This window comes from Myotis nattereri, assembly GCF_964212035.1.
Source record: "Myotis nattereri genome assembly, chromosome: 5".
Taxonomy (NCBI): Eukaryota; Metazoa; Chordata; class Mammalia; order Chiroptera; family Vespertilionidae; genus Myotis; species Myotis nattereri.
The window spans coordinates 1,111,096-1,131,367 of NC_138080.1; the positions used below are offsets into that span (position 1 = coordinate 1,111,096).

Genomic DNA, 20,272 nt, shown 5'->3' on the forward strand with positions numbered 1-20,272 from the left:
GGGCAGTCGCCACGGCTCCGCTGTCTGTGTCCTCAGTTGCCAGCAGGGTGGCCAGCCCTCGGTGGGAGGGTGACACGTGGTAGGAGGGGAACATGGAGCTGGAAACGAGCAAACGAGAACAAGAGGGTTTCACAGGAGCAGCCGATGACACAGAGACAGGATCTGATGTACTGAGACCCGGTTCCAGCCAGGAATGCAGCCCTTCATCCCCTGGGTAGAGTCCCTAGTAGGGGGCACGCCACAGGGTCCGAGGTGCACAGGTGTGGAGGCAGCAAGCCATCCCCGATGGACAGGTCCAGACACAGCAGGTGCCCGAGCAGACACTGCCCAGGGCCTTCGGCGGGCAGACAGTGCGGGGTCCTGCAGGGGCAGGCGGGTGGGCCGCAGGGTTCCTCGGGGCCTGCAGCCCGTCCCCCCAGGGTGACAGTAAGCAAGAGATGAGCAAACCAGGGGACGCCAGGAACAGTGCAGGGAGTGGCAGCAGCGCTGGTTGGCACTTGAGTAGCCTTTCTCAGGGTTCATAAACGTCAGTGTAAATGTAGCCCAATAAAAAGGACAGAATGGAAAGGAAACCTTTAGATTCATCCATGTTAACTAGCTCTCCCATTCTTTTGTGCAGCAGTACATTTTTAAAAATATTTTTTGAGAATTTATACTTAAATTTATACCTAGTGGTAAGAAAAGCAGCTGACCTCTTCTCACTGCATTTTGATCAAGACCAGAAACATCCACATTCGGTCCTGCATTGTGGATTGTTCTCCCAGGCTGGCTGGCCACGCATGGGGCACGGCTGTGGCCTCGCTGTCCCCGCACGCCTGCTGACAGGCCCTGGGCTGCCCGTCCCTTCTGTGCTGAGAGCAGCAGACTCCTGCTTAGCCATGTGCGTGAGCTCCGGTCTTCTGTGAGGGACGCTAAGCTCTTTCTCCACTCGTCTAACAGAGCAGACACATGGTGCTTCTGCCCATCATTTCTTGGATTGACTGTGTTCCAGGTTTTGGGCTGCAGTCATGGACTCTGTGCCAGGGCGGGGGTCCGGCATGGTGTGCTGGCTGAGCCTAACTCACCTGGAGGCTGCTTACCTCTTCCTGTTTTGGTATCAGAGCCTCGCAGGTGCAATGGAAATGCCGGTCAGGTCGCCTGATTTCTGCCTCTTGACCAAGCGAGTCCCCACTGCATGCACCCGCCCCTCCCGAAGGAAGCCCTTCCGGTTAGACCAGCCCTTGCCTCGCCACAGACGCATGCCGGCCCCGTGGACCAGGCTGTCCATGAACCTCGAGCCTGGCAGGAACGGAGCAAAAGGAAGAGATGCCTCCACGTTGCTAAATTACTAGCTGTGGTTTTCCACACTCTCTTGTAATTTGGGGACATTCACGATGACCAGACACCCTCCCTCCGCAGGGCCCGCCCGTCCACATGGAGCTGACGCCTGTGCCCCAGTGGTGGCCTCTTTTCTTAAGTCATAGTTTATATTGAAATGAGCTGGACACGATGTAACTTGGAAAAGTCCAGTGGGATTAACTGCTCCATCCCACCCTGACTTCCGTGGGTTTTCAGGACATGCAGGCGGAAGTTCTGTGACGGGGACCCTGAGAGTTGTCACATAATTCCATGCCACTTTGTCAGTTGGATAGATTTTAAATTACAGTCCACACACAGTCAACACAAGGTGGCAGAGATTGTCTTAGGTTACAGGTGAAAACAACACAAAAATTAAAGCAGCACAACAGCCATCAAGGCACTGGTATAAAGCGAGATAACATTTAAGGACCAGTTCGTCCCCAGCATGCGTATGAAGACCCGATGTCTGAGAACCAGGCGTGGCGGACAGAAGTCGCCTGGCCGGGACTTGGGCCCCTGCCTCCGACCTCGCCCACACGTCTGACCTCTGCCCCCCCTTGCAGCTTCCTGGTCAGCTTCATGGTGGACGCCCGCGGGGGCGCCATGCGCGGCTGCAGACACCACGGGCTCCGCATCATCATCCCGCCGAGGAAGTGCACGGCCCCCACACGGGTCACCTGCCGCCTGGTGAAACGCCACCGCCTGGCGACCATGCCCCCGATGGTGGAGGGAGAAGGCCTGGCCAGCCGCCTGATCGAAGTCGGACCCTCTGGCGCGCAGTTCCTGGGGTAAGGGTCTCTGCTAAGCCTCCCACTTAGTCACCTGTGTGCTGGCATCTCGCCCGGCGCCCCCGGGACGGATGCACAAAGGTACGTCCAGTGCTTTGAACGAAGGTTGACCCGTGACGTTTTTTAAATCTGTTTTTATTGACTTCATAGAGGAAGGGAGAGGGAGCGAGAGAGAGAAACATCCCTGATGAGAGAGAATCATGGATTGGCTGCCTCCTGCACGCCCCACACTGGGGATGGAGCCCACCACCCGGGCCTGTGCCCTGACCGGGAATCGAGCTGTGACCTCCTGGTTCATAGGTCGACCCTCAACCACTGAGCCACTGAGCCACACCGGCCGGGCTCCTGTGACATTAAGTAGCACTGATGCTGCACCCCTCCCCACGCCTCTTCCTTTGTGAGCATCCGTGAGCTCAGCAGGCAGGTGACTCTCTCTCTCTCTGGATGCGATCACAGCTGCTAGGCTCCCAGTGCGAATCATGTTTTCAGCCAATGGTAGGTATTGTTTTTCCCTCTGACACTGAAGTGGCAGAGTCCTAAGAAAAACCCTCCTCTCTTCCAAACATGGACTCGAGGTCCCACGTCCTGAGAACCGTCTGCGCTTGGGGAGAAGTGTGGCCAGGAGTCGGTGTGTGGTTTGCCTTCTCTGCTCCCAAACTGCTACCGTGAGGCTTACACTCACACTGGCCGCCTGTCTGGTCACAGTTTTCCTTAAGAAGGCAAAGTCCGCGCTCACTGCCGCCAGCCTCATTTTAGCAGTTTTGAGCAGAAATTAGCATTTCTTCTTTCTTTTATGTGCTTGAGCAGCTGCTGCCATATGAAGTGGCATTTCAACAAGCAAAAAAATCGTGGCTTCTGCTGAAAACCGACCGAAGGATGAGGTGGTGGAGGGGGACACGTTTCAAAATGTTTTGAAACAACTCAGTGGTGTTCAAGCCTCCTCATAGCAAGTCTCTGTGCTTGAATGTGGGGCCCACGGCCCGTTGCCCGGGAGCTTCTGTTGTGCTGGCGTCACACTGGGAGAGCTGCTCGCGCTAGAACTAGGAATCGGCCTAAAGTCTCATAACTTGGAGGAAGCTGTTCACAGGTTGCTCCAAACCGCGTTCACGCCAGAGGGGGCGTGTCCGTATTCCCGGTTCTAGACGCCTCCTCCGCCATCCCTCAGGCAGACCTGAGACACAGGCGCCGGGGGCTCTGGGTGGGGCACACCCCGACCCCACCCCCTGTCGCAGGTCCCCCTCCCTCCCTCACGCTCAGGCCGCCTGGGCTGTGTAAGAGTCTCCACATCTGAGCAGGAATATCCATGGAAGCACCGGCCTCTGCAGAGTCCGAGTTTTCATGACATTTCCAGCAGCCTGGGCAGCATATTTTTCCTTCCACGGCTCACGCCCTGGCAGGACCTCACCAGGGAGAGGCCGTCCCCACGTGCCGCCCCCATGCCTCCATCGGGCACGCTGGGCATCGGTGCCGCCCTCCCTGTGGCCAGTGGAGGGGACAGAACCAAAGCAGACCTCCCGGTGTCTGAGCGGGCGGTGCGGGGTGGACGCCGCCCCTGAAGCTCACTGTCTTCTCTCTCTCACTGCTGCTTGGATGTGCTCAGTAAACTCCACCTGCCAGCGGCTCCCCCCCCACTTAACGAGGGAGAAAGCTTGGTCAGCCGCATCCTCCAGCTGGGGCCTCCTGGAACCAAGTTCCTTGGGTAGGAGCGACTTAAACCAACCGATGGCTGCTGGCCCCATTCTCCTCCTCCTGCAATATGATTTCTCTTTCTGTCATTGTGCCCGTGACATGTCCCTCTCTATGATTTACACTCTGTACCAACTCTCTAGTGGACCATTTCTGACCCTGTGGTATGTGACTTTTCTTTCGAGTGATGTTTTTATACCTTTCCCCTTAAAGTGCTGTGACCTTCATTTTCGTTTTAAGCATGAGATCTGCCTAGTCGTACTCTGTGCTAGTTGCGGTGTTGTGATGGGAACTTGGAGTCTGTCTCAAAGCAACCTGGACCGGAGACCCAGAGCCTCCACGACTCTTGAGAGAGGCTGTGCCCTGGGAGCGAGGGCCGTGCATGCTCGGAGCTGAGCCCAGTAGGCATCGCACATGCTGTCGGGGGCTCGGCGAGGGCCGCCGTGTGCAATGCCTACTGCGCCCTCGGATGGGGGGAGCCTGGGCAGACCCCGCATGCATGTCTGCGTCGTTCCCGCGCAGTCAGCTCCTCTGACATCTCATTCAGACTCACCAGCTCACACCGCACCAGGCCATCCCCTCCAGCATTGTCATGTCACCCCTCGCTGAGAACGTCCCAGGAGGTCGGTGCACGTCACAGACACGCATGTCCGTTTCTTTACGTTTCTCCGAGGAGAAGTTCCAGGTGCCACCTGCACTCAGGCAGACACCGGGGCTCCGGGGAGCAGCGTGTCCCGGGACGGGAGCCCTGAGGTGGAGTGCTACTGCGCAGCCAGCCGCTAGCCCCTGTCCCCGTCCCCATCCCCAGAGAGAGGCCTCCAGGTCACTTTGCCACAGACGGTCGGGGCGCGCGCGGTGCGTGGCTGCTGCCGCCCACACCGCGTGCTCTGCTTGCTGCCAGGCCCGTCATCGTGGAGATCCCGCACTTCGCTGCCCTGCGCGGGAAGGAGCGGGAGCTGGTGGTGCTGCGCAGCGAGAGCGGGGACAGCTGGAAGGAGCACGGCTGCGAGCACACGGAGGACGAGCTCAACGAGATCCTCAACGGCATGGACGAGGGTGCGCGGCGCCTCCTGCGGACCGGGCTGCACGTGTGTGCACGCGTGTGCTTGTGCGTGTGCACTGTGTGTGTGCACACGTCTGCTTGTGCGTGTGTGCACTGTGTGTGCACGTGTGTGCGCATGTCTGCTTGTGCGGGTGTGCACTGTGTGTGCACGTGTGCACGCATGTCTGCTTGTGTGGGTGTGCACGTGTGTGCGCATGTCTGCTTGTGCGTGTGTGCACTGTGTGTGCACGTGTGCGCGCATGTCTGCTTGTGTGGGTGTGCACTGTGTGCACGTGTGTGCGCATGTCTGCTTGTGCGTGTGTGCACTGTGTGTGCACGTGTGCGCGCATGTCTGCTTGTGTGTGTGCACTGTGTGTGCACGTGTGCGCGCATGTCTGCTTGTGTGTGTGCACTGTGTGTGCTTGTGCGTGTGCACTGTGTGTGTACGTGTGCGCGCATGTCTGCTTGTGCGTGTGTGCTTGTGCATGTGTGCACTGTGTGTGTGCTTGTGCATGTGTGCACTGTGTGTGTGTGCACGTGTGATGCGTGCGTGTGTGCGCAAGTGTCTGTGTGGTTCTGGCCCAGCAGGTACCGGTGTGTGCCAGTGACGATGAGTCAGCGCACGATGCATTTGCCTGGTCTCCTGTTGTTACTCAGGAAAATGAAACCCCAATCCCAGTGGCCCTGTCAGTCTAGATTGCCTCGGTTAAGTGGTCTGGTTTTCCGTCCTGCCCTACGTCTGGGCACTGAGTCTGTGAAAAGCCTGCTGATGGTGGGGGACGTGTTGGGCAAGTTCCTGGTTTCGGGAATTCAAACGCTGGATTCACGGTCATCCATTGTGGCCCTTCTCCATACGCACAGTGCATCTCAGAGACAGTCCCCCCCCCCCCCCGGGTGACCCCGCAAACCATCCTGGCAGGACAGAAGGGCGTGTCTCTTCTCACAACATAGAAACAGGTCTTGAGCCAACGTTGATGTTGGCAGAGGAGAGCCTGCGGGACCCGTTTCCTCTGCAGCTGGTGGGAGAGGAGTAAACCAGGGAGAGCCCCCGCCCACCCCGAGGCCGCAGGCCCCGCAGAGGGACCGGGCGCTGCTCTGGTGGAAGCGCTCCTGCCCCGAGGAGGCGCTCACCTGGACCGCGTGCGCTGTCATCCGCAGTGCTGGACAGCGCTGAGGACCTGGACCGTAAGCGCATCTGCCGCATCGTCACGCGTGACTTCCCGCAGTACTTCGCCGTGGTATCCCGTGTCAAGCAGGACAGCCACCTGATCGGGCCCGAGGGCGGCGTGCTGAGCAGCACGGTGGTCCCGCAGGTGCAGGCGGTGTTCCCCGAGGGCGCGCTGACCAAGCGGATCCGCGTGGGCCTGCAGGTGCGGTGCTGGGCGCGTGCGTGGCCGGGGCACCTTGCGGGGAGGGGACTGGCTATGGGAACGGGGGGCCACACAGACAGGGTCACATCGCACTGGAGAGCAGGGGCTGCCACAGCACACAGTAGGCCTCTTGCAGGAGGGCTGAGGACCTGCTACCTCAGTCCTATGCTGGAAGCTACTGTGCTGACGAGACAAAAAGTGCTTTCAAAGATACTCACCTGAGGCGCGCGGCCTGGTGCTCACTCTGCTTTCCTTGGAAAAGGCGCAGCCCATGCACGGCGAGCTGGTCAGGAAGATCCTGGGGAACAAAGCGACCTTCAGCCCGATCGTCACCTTGGAGCCCAGACGGAGGAAGTTCCACAAGCCCATCACCATGACCATCCCCATCCCCAAGGCCGCCAGCGACGTCATGCTGAACGGTTTTGGGGGAGATGATCCGACCTTGAGGCTCCTGTGCAGCATCACAGGTGAGGCGCTGTGCGGGCGGTGTGAGTAGAAAACTGTGGAAGGAGACCCCTACACGGCCGCCAGTGTTAGCGCGTTGTCGTGAGGTGCCTGCAGGGCCCGTGCGGCTTCAGGAGGAGCATCCCCAGGAGGGAGCAGAAGGCGGCAGGTGATGAGCCACCTGCCGGTACAGCCGCAGGCCCCTGGGCAGCGCTCACGGTCGTCTCTGCCTCGCGGCCCTGTGCCCGCACTTAGCCCCGTCCCCCTGAAAAGGAAGCCAGGCTCCGAGAGCTCTGTGACTTCCCGAGACCATACCACAGGCTTGTGCAGAGCAGGGTTCCACCCGAGCCCGCACGCCTGTCGGCCTTCACCAGAGACCTCATCGTCCACCTGCTGAAAACCATCGTCCTGCACCGCTGCCCCCGCAGCTCAGAGCTGACCTGTGTGTGGGAGTCGGTCCTGTCGTCACAGACCTGTGGGACAGCCTTGAGAAAACAGTAAAGGTTTTTCAAGATTCACTGAACACGGTCTTTTCCATTGGAAGTTGTGTTAATGTTCAGACAACTACCAACCTCCAGGGAGACACTCCAGCTCTTGGTTGTCTCGGCCCCATCACAGAGTGGGAGGGAGAAAGCTCACAGGCATCGTTTGGCTGGAAACGTCCCCCTTTCACAGCACCGCACGCTCCTGGGCTCAGCCATGCCCGCCCGAGCTCGGGTCAGCTGCCCTGCTCGCCCGCCCGGGGGTGAGGAAGTTCTCACCTCCCCTGGTGTTGGCAGTTGTATTCTCCCTTATCTTGCTCTCTCTCCAGTCCTCCCTCCTTATTAATGCTTTTCTGTATGCACCATAATAAGCCATGGAGCTTGCCCCATACGTTTAATAAAATTCGAAGTACGTGGACTAGCAGGGACGCAGGAGGTCACGACCTCATTCCCACCCCACGTTCCTGGGTGAGTTTCCCACAGGTTTTAGTCCCTGTCACATGAGACGTCATGTGTGGAGGTGAAACAGGTGAGATGTCACGGGCAGGTATGCCCTGCCCTGGCCAGGGGTCCAGCGAGGGACCACGTGGCCGAGGCGCCACCGACCTGGTTAGGCCTTCCTTGGGCCTTTGTCCACCTGCCCATCAGCCTGCAGTTCATTCAGCCGTTCATGTTTCCCAAGTACTTTTTTATGGCCTTCCATTGCAAATGGAGAGAATTTTTTCTCTTATGAAAACAATTGTATAAAGCATGGAGTTCAGGAACAAAAAACTACCTGAATTTTTTCATTATTTTAACGGAGCCGTCAGCTCCTTGGTCAGTTAAAGGATCTTTTAAAGTCATCCACCCTGTACAATTCAAATTGATCTTCAGGGCTGACCAACCACAGTAACAGCCTCAGGGAGTCAGGTCGAGGGCAGAACACATAGACATTTGAAGCAGCGACTCCAATAACTTTCAGCTCATTCGTGGGAGGTGTTGTCGGCGCTGCTGCTCTGTGTGGCCTTCCAGCGTCCGCGGCCGAGCGCAGGGACCACAGACGCGCTTGGCGCTCGGAGGCTGGAGCGCTGCCTCATTGTCAGCAATCCTGTTGTTTCAGGCGGGACCACTCCTGCGCAGTGGGAAGACATCACGGGAACCACGCCATTAACGTTTGTCAATGAGTGTGTTTCCTTCACCACCAACGTGTCTGCCAGGTACGTCCCGCCCTCAGAGCAGCCCGAGGCCACACAGGCCCCACCCCCAGGGATTTTGCTTTTTCTTTTGTTTCTGTGTTCTTTAAAAGTGAGTTTTTCTGGTTGGTTTTAAATACAATCTGTATTAACTTTCATATTTTAAACTGGGCCTGCTTGCCAGCAAAGTGAATAGTGATGATACAGTAACAAAGCTCAGCCAGTCAGGTTGAAATCTCAGGACAGTCAGTGATTGGCAGCTCTGCCTGTGGGGCCGGCCTCCCGGAGCGGCCACCACCGATGGTCCAGTCCCAGAGCCTGGGGGATGGTAGACGCCCTGCTGCCCAGCGCAGCCTGAGCTCCTTCCCAGCAGAATATCAGGGGTCCGAGAGACATGCGTGTGCAGGTGGGCTCGAGGTCTAGGTGACCAGGAGGCCTGACCCGTGTGTGTCTGTGTCTCGCGTCCTCACTGCGCGGACGCTGTCCAGTCTTGTTTCACGTGCTCGCTCACTCCCTTTACCATCAGCTCCCGTGTGTGACCGGCAAGGGAATGCTGGGCACTTTCCCACGCGTTTGATTTCATCACGACAGTGACTTGGTACTGTGTCCATTTTATAGATGGGAAAACAGGCTGAGGGGGTTAGAGCTTAAACTCCTGTTCAGGGGACAGAGCAGAAGGGCACACATGGGCAGCAGCTGGGGTGCTGGCCCCGCTGTCGCTCCAGAGATGACAGGTGCTGAGGAGAGGGTTAAGGGGCCCTGCCAGGGGCAGAGAAGGCGCCCGAGAGGAGGTGCCTCCTGAGACATGCAGGAGCCTGAGGGGCAAGAGAGCGGACCATGGACAAGACACAGCAGGGTGGGGGCGAGCAGCAGACATCTGAGGTCGGAGGTCAGACCAGAGCTGCCACGTGGCTGCGGCAGTGCTGAGGGAGGCCTGCTCGGGAGGCCAGGCGGCTCCTGTGTCCCGTGTTCCCCATTTCACCCCCCGACGACGGAGGGAGCAGTGAGCACCGTGAGTGAGTCTAAGCAAAGAGGACAGGGATGCGGAGCGCCGCCAGGAGCCAGCGGCGGAGCTGGGCCCTGAGAGCGTGACGCTGCAGGAAGTAGCCGGACGTTCGCACGTACGAGGTCCCCAGAATAGGCAAGTGCACGGAGACGGGGCAGTTCGCAGTCAGGGTTTGGGGGACCTTGTTCTGTCCGGGAAGACGGAAAGGGGTGGAAATGGTCAGTAACGGCAGCCAGGGCTGTGAGTGTAATAATGCCACTGCGTGTGCACTTCGGTGTGGCCAGCATGGCGAGTGTTATGTTACGTGTATCTCATCAAACGCTGATAAAAAGGGGAGGCGTGGACGAGGGACAGGAAGGAACCGGTGACAAGGGAAAGGGAACCTCGGGCGTGGAAAGATGGCGGGAAGGAGTCGAGGGGAGGAGGCAGTAATAGGCGGAGCGAGGTTTCAGGGCGACAGGGTATGGCTAACACTTTGCATCTGGCGGCCTCAGCTTTCTCAGCGGAATGGTCCCTCCTTGGGGGGTGCGGGGGGTGGTGGTCAGGGAACGCTGGGCAGGCTCAGCAACCTCAGTGCCCTGAGCAGTGACACTGCGGGGACATAGCCAGGCCGTGTCACAGGCCCATGAGGCCACCAGCCAGGAAGGAGCACAGAGCAGTGACTTCCTCTGGGAGCCATGCCCAACGCCCGCGAGTTCTGCCGAGAAAGCAGGTTTCCAAATGGTTCGATTGATCCACCTCGGTGGTGGGAGAGTGTTTTGGAAAAGAGTAAAAATATGAAACACTGGGTAGAGTTTATTGAGAAGAGTTTCAGGATATGAGAGGAAGATTGGGGGCATCAGGGGTACAGGGCTCCCCCATGAGGACCCATTGCGATGGCCCCAGGCTCCCCCCACGGACGGTGCTGGGACTCAGGGCAGATTTCAGAAGCTGGACCCTGGGAAGCATTTCCAAGGAAGAAAATCACAAATACGGGTGCAGTGGTTGGCGGTGCACACCTGGTCCCCAGTGACCTGCTCGCTCTGCCCACCTGTCTCATCATCTCCCACCTCCTGTTTCCAGGAGGCACTTAATGACTTCGATCATATTGAAGGAACTGAGGGGTTTTTTCACCTGGTACCCATTCAATTTTTTTTCAAAGATTTTTAAAAATTTGTTTTAATTGATTTCATAGAGGAGGGGGGAGAGAGTGAGAGAGAGAATGAATCATTAATGATGAGAGAATCATCAATGATGAGAGAATCATTGATCGGCTGCCTCCTGCACGCTCCACACCGGGGATGGAGCCCAAAAACCTGGGCACGTGTCCTGACCGGGAATTGAACTGTGACCTGGTTCACAGGTTGACGCTGATACTCAGCCACTGAGCCACGCCGGCCGGGCTGGCGTCCATTGGTTTGGATGCCTGACCTAAAATCCTTTGCAGGTTCTGGCTGATCGACTGTCGGCAAATCCAGGAGTCCGTCGCCTTCGCCTCCCAGGTGTACAGGGAGATCATCTGCGTGCCGTACATGGCCAAGTTTGTGGTGTTCGCCAAGTCGCACGACCCCATCGAGGCGCGGCTGCGGTGCTTCTGCATGACTGACGACAAGGTGGACAAGACCCTGGAGCAGCAGGAGCACTTCGCGGAGGTGGCCCGCAGCCGGGACGTGGAGGTGCGGGTTCCAAAGCAACGCATGACACGTCGTCTGTGCCTTTCTTCTTAGATTACACGTAAAGCAGTGGTTAGTAAATAGAACCGCACGATAAAAAAGACCAGTCCTCCTCCTGGTCAGTTAGAAGGTCAAGGTCCAACATGAGCTCTTCCTAGTCCGTCTGGGCCAGTCCTGTCAGGATCGTCTCGGCCTCCATCCTGAGAGGAGGAGGGAAAGGGCTCTCTTACGGAGCATCGTGGGGGAGGAGGACTCAGCGATGAAGTGTGTAAGCGGCGGCGGCAGAGGAGGCTTGTCTTTCCTCGTTCGGAGTAACTTTCAGTGGTAAGGACAGCTGTCAGGAAGGGCACCCTCGGTGTCAGTGTGGACATGAGCTGCCCCGGCCTCTGCCACTCCTGCTGATCTCAGGCCTCGTCATCGGCGTGGGTGCGGACGGTGAGGTCAGGTAGTGTGACTCATTGGATGTAAAAACGACCCCATCAGAAGATGGACTCCAGGAGTTAAAGCTCTGTCAGTTTGGGGGTCATGTTAGAAACAAGGGCGTCAGCATCAGAGGCCACCGGGGGACAAGACATAGCAATTGAGTGATGGTTGTAGGCAGGTCTTAACATGCCAACAGGGATCACCACTCCTTTATGTAAATAACAGGTAATGACTGCACTTACCATAGTCCGTGCTGCTCTCTCTGCCTCACCAGGTGCTGGAAGGAAAGCCCATCTACGTTGATTGCTTCGGCAATCTCGTGCCGTTAACCAAGAGTGGCCAACATCACATATTCAGTTTTTTTGCCTTTAAAGAAAACAGACTTCCTCTCTTTGTCAAGGTAATTATCTATATGGAATTTTTACGTACATTTTATTCTACATCAAGTCAGGTTTAACTTCTTTTAGAAGGAGAGGATATTTGCTTTTCAATCATTTTCAGCGATTATTTAAACCATATCTATAAAATGTTAAAGTTCTGGAAAACCAACCATTTTCATTTTTGAAGTTCAAATTCAACTTTAAGACTATGTTTAAGGACAAACAGCCAATTCATTAATTAGAAAAACTGGCTTTTTCAAATTTTAAAGGAAAGCCTCTCTCTTTAAAGTGTTGTTCCTTTTAAATCTCTGTGCTGAAGTGATTTAAATGTGCGAATGTCACCAGCGAGGAGAGCAAAGTGCTCTCAAAAGGCCCAGGAACCCGCTCAGCCTAACGTGCGATGGCCCCAGGCGGCCGAGGCCCTCCACACAGTCACTCAGCAGCCGCCAGAGACACCCCAGTGCACACGAACCCCCTGTCTGCTTCAGACCATTCGTCCTGGGCAGAGTTTGGCGATGATAATTACGTCTCCCCCAGACTCCACGCCTAAGGAGGAACAGGCACGTATAAATGAGAGGCTTGTGAAACAGGAAGGAAGTAGTAATTCCATTCCGCACCATCTCTCGCCACTCACTGTCCCGCCCACAGAGCATTGCACTTCTCTGGAGGCCCCCAGGCCCCGCCCACACAGGACAGGACAGCGCTGGGCTCCCTCGCTTTTCCCCAGGCCAGCCTCAGGCGACTGATTCCCAAGCAGTTCATCATCTCTTACCCTTTTATTACCAAACCCCTCATGGTTTCTCCCAGCACAAATCTGTTCAGCTGCTTAATCTTTTTAAAATTTTTTTTTATTGATTTCAGAGGGGAAGGGAGAGAGAGAGAGAGAGAGAGATGGAAACATCAATGATGAGAGAGAATCATTGATCAGCTGCCTCCTGCACGCCCCCTACTGAGGATGGAGCATGAAACCCAGGCATGTGCCCTGACGCGGAATTGAACCTCCTGGTTCATAGGTCGATGCTCAACCACTGAGCCACTCAGGCTGGGCAACCTGCTTAATTTTTTAGATCGATTGAGTTCTCCCAAGATCTCTGCTGAGCCTCTCATGGTGCCATTGCTGGTCACCAGTTTTGCCTGATGACAGCTGTCCTGCAGGCCACTCCATGGAGCAGTAACTGCTGAGGGCGGCAGAGCACTGAACAGACAGCTGTGTGATTGAACTAACATTTGATACCATTGCTGTGCAAGCACAGTTTATAAACAGCCCCATACAGAAATGGGTGGAGGACCTGGATAGACATTTCTCCGAGGAAGGTGTTAGGTGGCCAGTAAGCCCATGAAAAGATGCTCAGCAGTCATATTCCAGCCACAGTGAGATACTGCTCCGAACCCATGAGAATAGCTGTTACCCAAACAATGGAAACTGGTGTTGGTGAGGCCGAGTGAGAACGGGGCCGATGCGTTGCTGGTGGGAAGTCACAGGCTGCAGCCCCTGGGAAACAGTGCGCAGTGCTCAGCGTGAGCCCACGGCGACCGTAGGTCCAGGGACTGCACTCCTCGGTCTAGGCCCCAAGGACTGGGCGGGCACTCGGTTACTTTCCCGCTGATGTTCACGAAAGCATTATTCACCCAAACATGGAAACATCTCGAATAGCCATTTGCAGATGAATGGATAGGCCAAAAGTGGTCTATACACACCATGGAATGTTATTCAGCCTTAAAAGGCAATGAAATTCTGACACATGCTACAACACGGATGGGCCTCGAAGACATATGTTGGGTGAAATTAACCAGGCACAAAGGACAGACATGGTCTCAGTCCATCTCTCCGAGGTCCCGGAGGAGGCAAGTGTAGAGGCAGGTGGAAGCGAGTCCCTGGGGGCCGGGCAGAGGAGGTGGGCAGTCCCCGGGGGCAGGGGCAGAGTTGGTACTTGGGATGGTCAACATGCTGCAAAGGAGTGATGATCGCACAGCTGGGTGCGTGCCTGACGCCACTGGCTGTGCACTTACACACCGTGAGTGGGAAAGGTGAATTTTGTCCATGTCATTTGACCACACTTTTTTAAAAAGCTGAATGATTTTTAAAAAAACAGTTGTCAGTTGTAAAAGGACAGGGAGAAAGGAGCAGCCTCAGACCCTTACTCGGCATTCTCAGATGCGTTGTCCCCCAGTTCTTGGGGGAATCGTCTCCTTAAAGAAGCCACATGCGTCCTGTGTGGTGACACACGTGCCTTTCCTGTCCAAGGTACGAGACACGACTCAGGAGCCGTGCGGACGGCTGTCATTTATGAAGGAGCCCAAGTCCACGCGAGGCCTGGTGCACCAGGCCATCTGCAACTTGAACATCACCCTGCCTGTGTACATCAAGGTACCGCGAGGCGCTGCGTGCGGCTGGGGCGGGGGGGGGGGGCGGGGGTTGGCATCTGCCATCCAGGACCGTGCACCGCAGGGGCCTCGCATGCACCACAGGGAGCAGTCATTTTGGGTTCCCTGTCAATCCGTGAATTTCCATGGAAGTCAGAACAAAAGAAGCTCCACCTTATTTCATATCGAATTCATTGTGATGAAAGATTTCTATGAACGCATATTGGATACAGAAGACAGAAATGTTTAATTTAAGATTTAACTTTTTGGACTAGTTTTTAAAAAGCAAATAACTGACTTCATCTTCATTATTGCTGTTGTGTGCCCTCCTGGGACCATGCTGGGGCCTCTGGTACCCAAACCTGTTGGGCCATTAGCTGTGGTTCTCCGCCAGCTCATAGGTGGGTTCTAAATACCGCATGCAGAGCAACCTCCTGACATTGCGTCTTGTTGCTAAAATAATTACTGTTCAGTTTATTTATATTTTTTTAATATATTTTTTATTGATTTCAGAGAGGAAGGGAGAAGGAGAGAGAGAGAAACATCCATGATGAGAAAGAATCATCAATCGGCTGCCTCTTGCACACCCCACACTAGAGATCAAGCCCACAACCTGGGCATGTGCCCAGACTGGGAATCGAACTGTGAACTCCTGGTTCATAGGTCAACCATGAGCCACGCCAGTCAGGCATTACCTGTTCATTTTATTACCTGTAATATCTTAGGAGTATCAAATTAATTTTTCAACTGGTTTAACATGATTAGTATGCAAAACATTTCCATGTTCCAAGGAGCAGATTTGAGATATTGTTGCAAAGGAAACATTCATTCATTCCTGCCCTAGGTCCAGCTACATCTGGGTATAACTCTCCAGGCAGGCCTCTTCCCGATGCAGATTGTCTGTGATGACTCCTGCTTACACAGAAATATTCTTGATTACTCTATCAAGCCAAGGAAGACAGCTGAATGAATTATATGTTGGGAATAACTTTTTTTATTTAAAAATAGTTTAACCAGCAGCCCTTCCTCATGGGAAGCCCACCCGGCCATGCCCAGTAGGCTGCGGCCTCTTGCCAGGCAGTGTGTCTGAGAGGTGGGGACAGGGTGCAGCGGGGTGAGCCCTGGCGGAGGGAAATATGTTTAAAGTCCTACATTGGACTCCATAAAACAAGCACTTCCGGTACTGCTTATTACCCGCCGTCTGGTTTCCTTAACGAGTGATTCCTGTAAACAGATCAGTCACATGGAAAAGCTGACGGCATCGTGTGCAGCATTGCAACTTCTTATTTGATAAAAATAAATAAATCTTATTTTCCTGTGAAGATAATGAGCTGTGACTCTGAGTTCAGTGAGCCTTCAGTGTGCCGTGAAGAAAGCATTTGCTTTATTTATTTTAATATTTTTATTGATTTTTTAGAGAGAGAGGCAAGGTGAGAAAGAACTACCTATTGGCTGCCTCCTGCATGCCCCCTCCTGGGGATTGAGCCCGCAAACCCGGGCACGTGCCCCGACCTGAACGGAACCTGCAACCTGGGTGCACGGGACTCCGCCCCACCACCTGAGCCACAGCCAGGGCTCGCTCACCTGTCGTCACATTGTCCGGGCAGACGCGGTGCTGATGCTGTGACGGTCCAGGGCGGCTTTCCGTTCAGTCGTAACGCAAAACAAAAGTATAAAGAGCCAGACAGCTGGGCATAGAATCTGCTGGTGTTGATAGCCCTAGAACTCGGACATGCTGCCATGTGTCAGGCCGATACTCGCCACACGCTGCTTTGTGGCTCTCAGCCCGTCCAGCCAGCACCGTGCCCTCCAACCCATTAAAGGTCCAGCTTTGAGGCTGCCGGCGACCTAGCGTCTGAAATGAGTATCTTCGTAATTTTGGTTCCTTTGTGTCTCGAGTCTCCAGACTTGTGAGTTTAAATCAACCCTTTTTAGCTTGTGCGCCTCTCGCTGAACGGTTAGAAAATGTCAGAGTGCCCTGACTGAATGCCGCCCGCCCATGCCGGGCGGTTCTTAACCTTTCCTCCTAACTCTCTGCTCTTTTCCATCCCGCATGGCGCCTGGCGAAGGAGTCCGAGTCGGATCCGGAGCAGGAGGAAGAGGTAATTGTGTGACCCTGTCGCTGACCCATCAGAGCGCCGGTGCCCTGCATTCTCGGGCCGTAGCCCACCGCCCTGAGCCAGTGAGGACAGGCGTGCTTCCCTGGAGAACGTTGTCCCGTCTTTGCCATGTGCCTACTTCTCTACCCACCGCTGAGGCGCCCCGTCATCTCGGCGGTTCTCACAGGCTGGCTGGCAGAGACCGTCTCCTGGTCGTGTAGCCCAGGCCCTCACTCGCCTCTCACCACAGGGGCCTCCAGGGCCCCCTCACCTGATGCCGCCCGCACGGCACTCCGGGACGTGTGCGTGGTCCTGGTGCACGTGTCCTTGGGTCCCAGCATTTCCTCAGCTCCATGTTTGTAACACATGTTCCTTATCTGGGTCAGACACAGACCACAGCTCCTCAGACTCCTGGGTCGTTTGTCAGAGTTAAAGGGTCTTCAGGCCAGAAAGTCCGAGAACCCCTGAGACCAAAACTGGGGAGCCTGTTGTTCCCCCGTCAGGGGATGGCAGTGCCAGCGCAGGGGGTGCGCATGAGCTGCTCGCAGCTCCTCCTGGTGCCCCAGCAAAGCAGGGCTGCGCCTCCCACCGCAGGGAGGCAGCGTGGCTCGGAGATCGTGCAGGAGTAGCCATTTCAGTCACACCTGCTCCTGCAGTTCAAGCTGGGGGGGTGTCCCTTGTAGAAATCTGAAAATGCCCAGCGTTACCATGGAAATGAGAGAGGTCCCTGGGGAAGCCTGTACTTACCGAGGAGCATAAGGGTTCTGTCTCTAAGATAGACAAGTGTGGTTGTTAGTAGTTGCACGTTAATGTTTTCAAATATACTAGTTTTATTTTCAATTTATTCTGATGGATTCAAAATACAAAAATAGAAAAATGTAATACATGCCCTTGTACCCACCTGCTGAACATGTAAGGCCTTATCGGTCCAGAGAAGCTCTGGCTGCAGCAGGGCGGGCGGGGGTTACAGACTCACCAGACACAGGAGCCTGTGGCCAGACTGAGGTCTTCTCCCTCGACTGTCCAGTCACTCCGTCTCCCATCCACGTCCTTCCTGTGCCTGGTGACTCGGCCCCAGAGCTGGGAGGAGGAGGCCGCGCGCCCTCCAGCCAAGCAGTGCAGTTGGGAGCCACCTAGCCACCCTCCGATGAGCCTTTCCCATGCTGGACAGTTCCTATTGACTCGTCTCAGGACCTGTTCAGCGATCAGTGCATTCTGTCCAGGAATTGTCCTTCGGCTTGTGATGAGTGACAGGGGCACCATGTCCGTGGAACGTGCCACCTGGCATGCGATTTGTGCTCCACAAAGTGGACACGTTGATTGCCTGCTTCCCTCTCTCCCTGGCCTTTTCCTGGTAACGGTGCATTTCTGACACAGGCGTACCCTGGGCCCGTCTTCCCTGGAAAAACATGTTAGAGAGGGCTCCCCGTCCACGGTATCTAGAAGAGATTCGTTTTTTCAAAGTTTGGATAAGAATCAAGGAAACGCATGAGGAAGTGCCGCCAGGGCTCTGTGCCCAGCGCACGGGGTCCCCACACGCACGGGGTCCCCACACGCATGTGACTGACTCGGAGCTCAGAGCTGGGCCGGGGGGGGGGAGACGGGAGAGAGAACACTGTTCTAACCATTCACTTTATGTGTTTTTTTTCAGGTTGATGTGACATCAGAAAAAAGTAAGATTTTAAGTAAACTTACCTTTGTTTGAAAGCTGACTACAGACATGCGAGCTAGCGGCCATTACTAACTGCTGCAGTCATTATGTTTTATACTCCGAGTCATCATTAACATGCCTTTAGAAAGCGCTTGGCCAGTTAAATGATAGACACATTAACTGTGGCCTCATTGGCGGAGAAGCACTGTGATTCTCCTACACGCTCACCCCTGTGACACCCTGCTCCCCGCTGCGCCCGCTTGTTGGGGCCCCCGTGTCTGTCCCTCTGTTAGCGCGCCATTGTCACCTCACCTCCACCACCGACACGGCAGCATCACTCGCTGTGCAGCCAGCACTGAGCCCTCGAGAGCTCCTGATTCTGTGGCCGCACCTGCGAATGTGATCCTGTCTCGCCGCCGCCCCCTCCCCCCCCCCCCCCCCCCCACTGTGGTGAAGCAGCCGAGCGCCCGCTGTAGGCCGGGCCGCCCTCTGTGAGAGCTTTCCGGGAAAAGAGCCGTGGGTTCCCACAGTAAAACCTCCAGGATTTCTAATCACACAGGATGCGGGTCCCCAAACCACCCAGTGCAGAGAGAAGCAGTGTTGGGGCCTGTGCCCAGCCCTTGCACCCGCCGGAGCCGCGGCATGCTAGCCTTGTAGGTCGCCGGCCTGTTCTGGCAGTTTGGGCTTCTTGTGTGGAAGAACCTGAATTTTTTAGTTTTTTAATATATTTTTATTGATTTCAGAGAGGAAGGGAGAGGGAGCGAGAGAAACATCAATGATGAGAGAGAACCATTGATTGACTGCCGCTGCCCACCCCCTACTGGAGATGGAGCCCACAACCCGGGCATGTGCCCTGACTGGGAATCAGACCCTGACCTCCTGGTTCCTAGGTTGACGCTCAACCACTGAGCCACACTAGCTTGGCAATTTTTTAGGTTTTATTTATGTATTTATTTTTGCTTTTCTGCCCCATATGCTTCAGAAGAAAATCCGTTTTTTTAATGGTCACTGATTTAAGGTTTGTGTTGATGAGCTACATTTGGGGGTGGTGCTTCCCAGAGGAGAAAACCTAGAGCCCGGTTAGTGCGGGCGTCTGGCCCCGAGCAGTGGTCTGGGGGCTTGGAAACAGCTGTCTGGGCGCACAGTGTGGTTTGCTGCTGACTCGCAGGAACGCTTTTCAGCGAGTCTCCTCACCCTCGTCTTACAGCAGCATTTGGGAACAGGACGTTTTCATTGGTTTATATTTGAGCAAATCTATATTGATACAAATTATTTTAATATATTTTTATAAATGCATATTCACAGAGACTTTCTCAACAAATACTTATTTTTTTCAAGAGAAGGCACTTTTCGTTTTTTGAAAAGATGATAGGTTAGATTACCTTCATTAATTCTTTGTTTTAAAATATATTTTTACTGATTTCAGAGAGGAGGGGAGAGGGAAAGAGAGAGACATCAGTGACGACAGTGACTCAGTGACCGGCTGCCTCCTGCACGCCCCACACTGGGGATCGCGCCCACAGCCCCAGGCTTGTGCCCTGATGGGGAATGGGACCGTGACCCGGTTCGTAGGTCGAGGCTCGACCACTGAATCACGCAAGTGGGACAGTTCCTTTTTTAAAGAGATTTCATTCTGCTCTCCCCTTCCCTGTTCAGAACCACTGTGTGCATTTAAACGGCCAGTTTCTTTGTTCCGTGGATACAAACTTGGGGGTTAAAATTGAAGCCAAGCATCAGGCTCCATCGTGATGAAGAAACGCGCCTGTAACGCCTGGGTCCTCCCCGGCCCCTCGGTGCTGTGACCGTTTTACATTTTCAAATATAGACGGATGTTTGGCTGTATTTTAGTTTAAAGGTGATTATTAAATAACACGCAGCTGGGTGTAAAACAGTGCCCCTGCAGGGGCTGAGGAGGGCTGCCCCTGGGCCACCCGTGAGCGGGCCCTGAGCGCTGCCCTGCCTGGGCCCACCGGCCGCCCTGAGCGCCGCCCCGCAGCCGGTGCTGGGCTTCCCCACAGTGGGTCCCGCTGTCTGTCCCTTCCCGACCGCCTCCTGCCTGCCTCCCCTCACCCGCTCCGCTCTGCATGGAAATAACTTGGCTTACACAGCTGTGTGTGTCTGTGTGCGTGTCTCCGACTGGGGTTGCTCTGCATCACGTTTTAACTCTGGACTCACAGATGTGTCCTCGCCACGGTTGTTTGTGGTTGTTTTTTTTTTCCTTTCTCCCCTCCTTGGTCTTTCCTGTAAGTGTCTAAACAAGGAGGCGGCTCCGAGGAGAGGGCCAGGCCTCTCCGCCCCAGACCGTGTCTCACTGTTAGGTGTGCATTTCCTTAGCGGAAAAGCCGGTTTGCAGCGGATTCAGAGACGTGGGGTAT

At 55.2% G+C, this 20,272-nt stretch overlaps 1 protein-coding gene across 1 annotated transcript in view; it reads left to right on the forward strand.

The window, feature by feature from the left end:
* The window catches only part of ANK2 (ankyrin 2), a 180,106-nt gene that overhangs the window by 130,266 nt on the left and 29,568 nt on the right, over positions 1–20,272 (forward strand). Inside the window, exons 26-35 of the mRNA XM_081090714.1 lie at positions 1,902–2,126; positions 4,714–4,868; positions 6,013–6,224; positions 6,487–6,691; positions 8,250–8,346; positions 10,755–10,983; positions 11,678–11,803; positions 14,029–14,151; positions 16,217–16,249; positions 17,898–17,919. Coding sequence (XP_080946840.1) covers positions 1,902–2,126; positions 4,714–4,868; positions 6,013–6,224; positions 6,487–6,691; positions 8,250–8,346; positions 10,755–10,983; positions 11,678–11,803; positions 14,029–14,151; positions 16,217–16,249; positions 17,898–17,919 — 1,427 coding nt within the window. The remainder of the gene's footprint in view (positions 1–1,901; positions 2,127–4,713; positions 4,869–6,012; positions 6,225–6,486; positions 6,692–8,249; positions 8,347–10,754; positions 10,984–11,677; positions 11,804–14,028; positions 14,152–16,216; positions 16,250–17,897; positions 17,920–20,272) is intronic.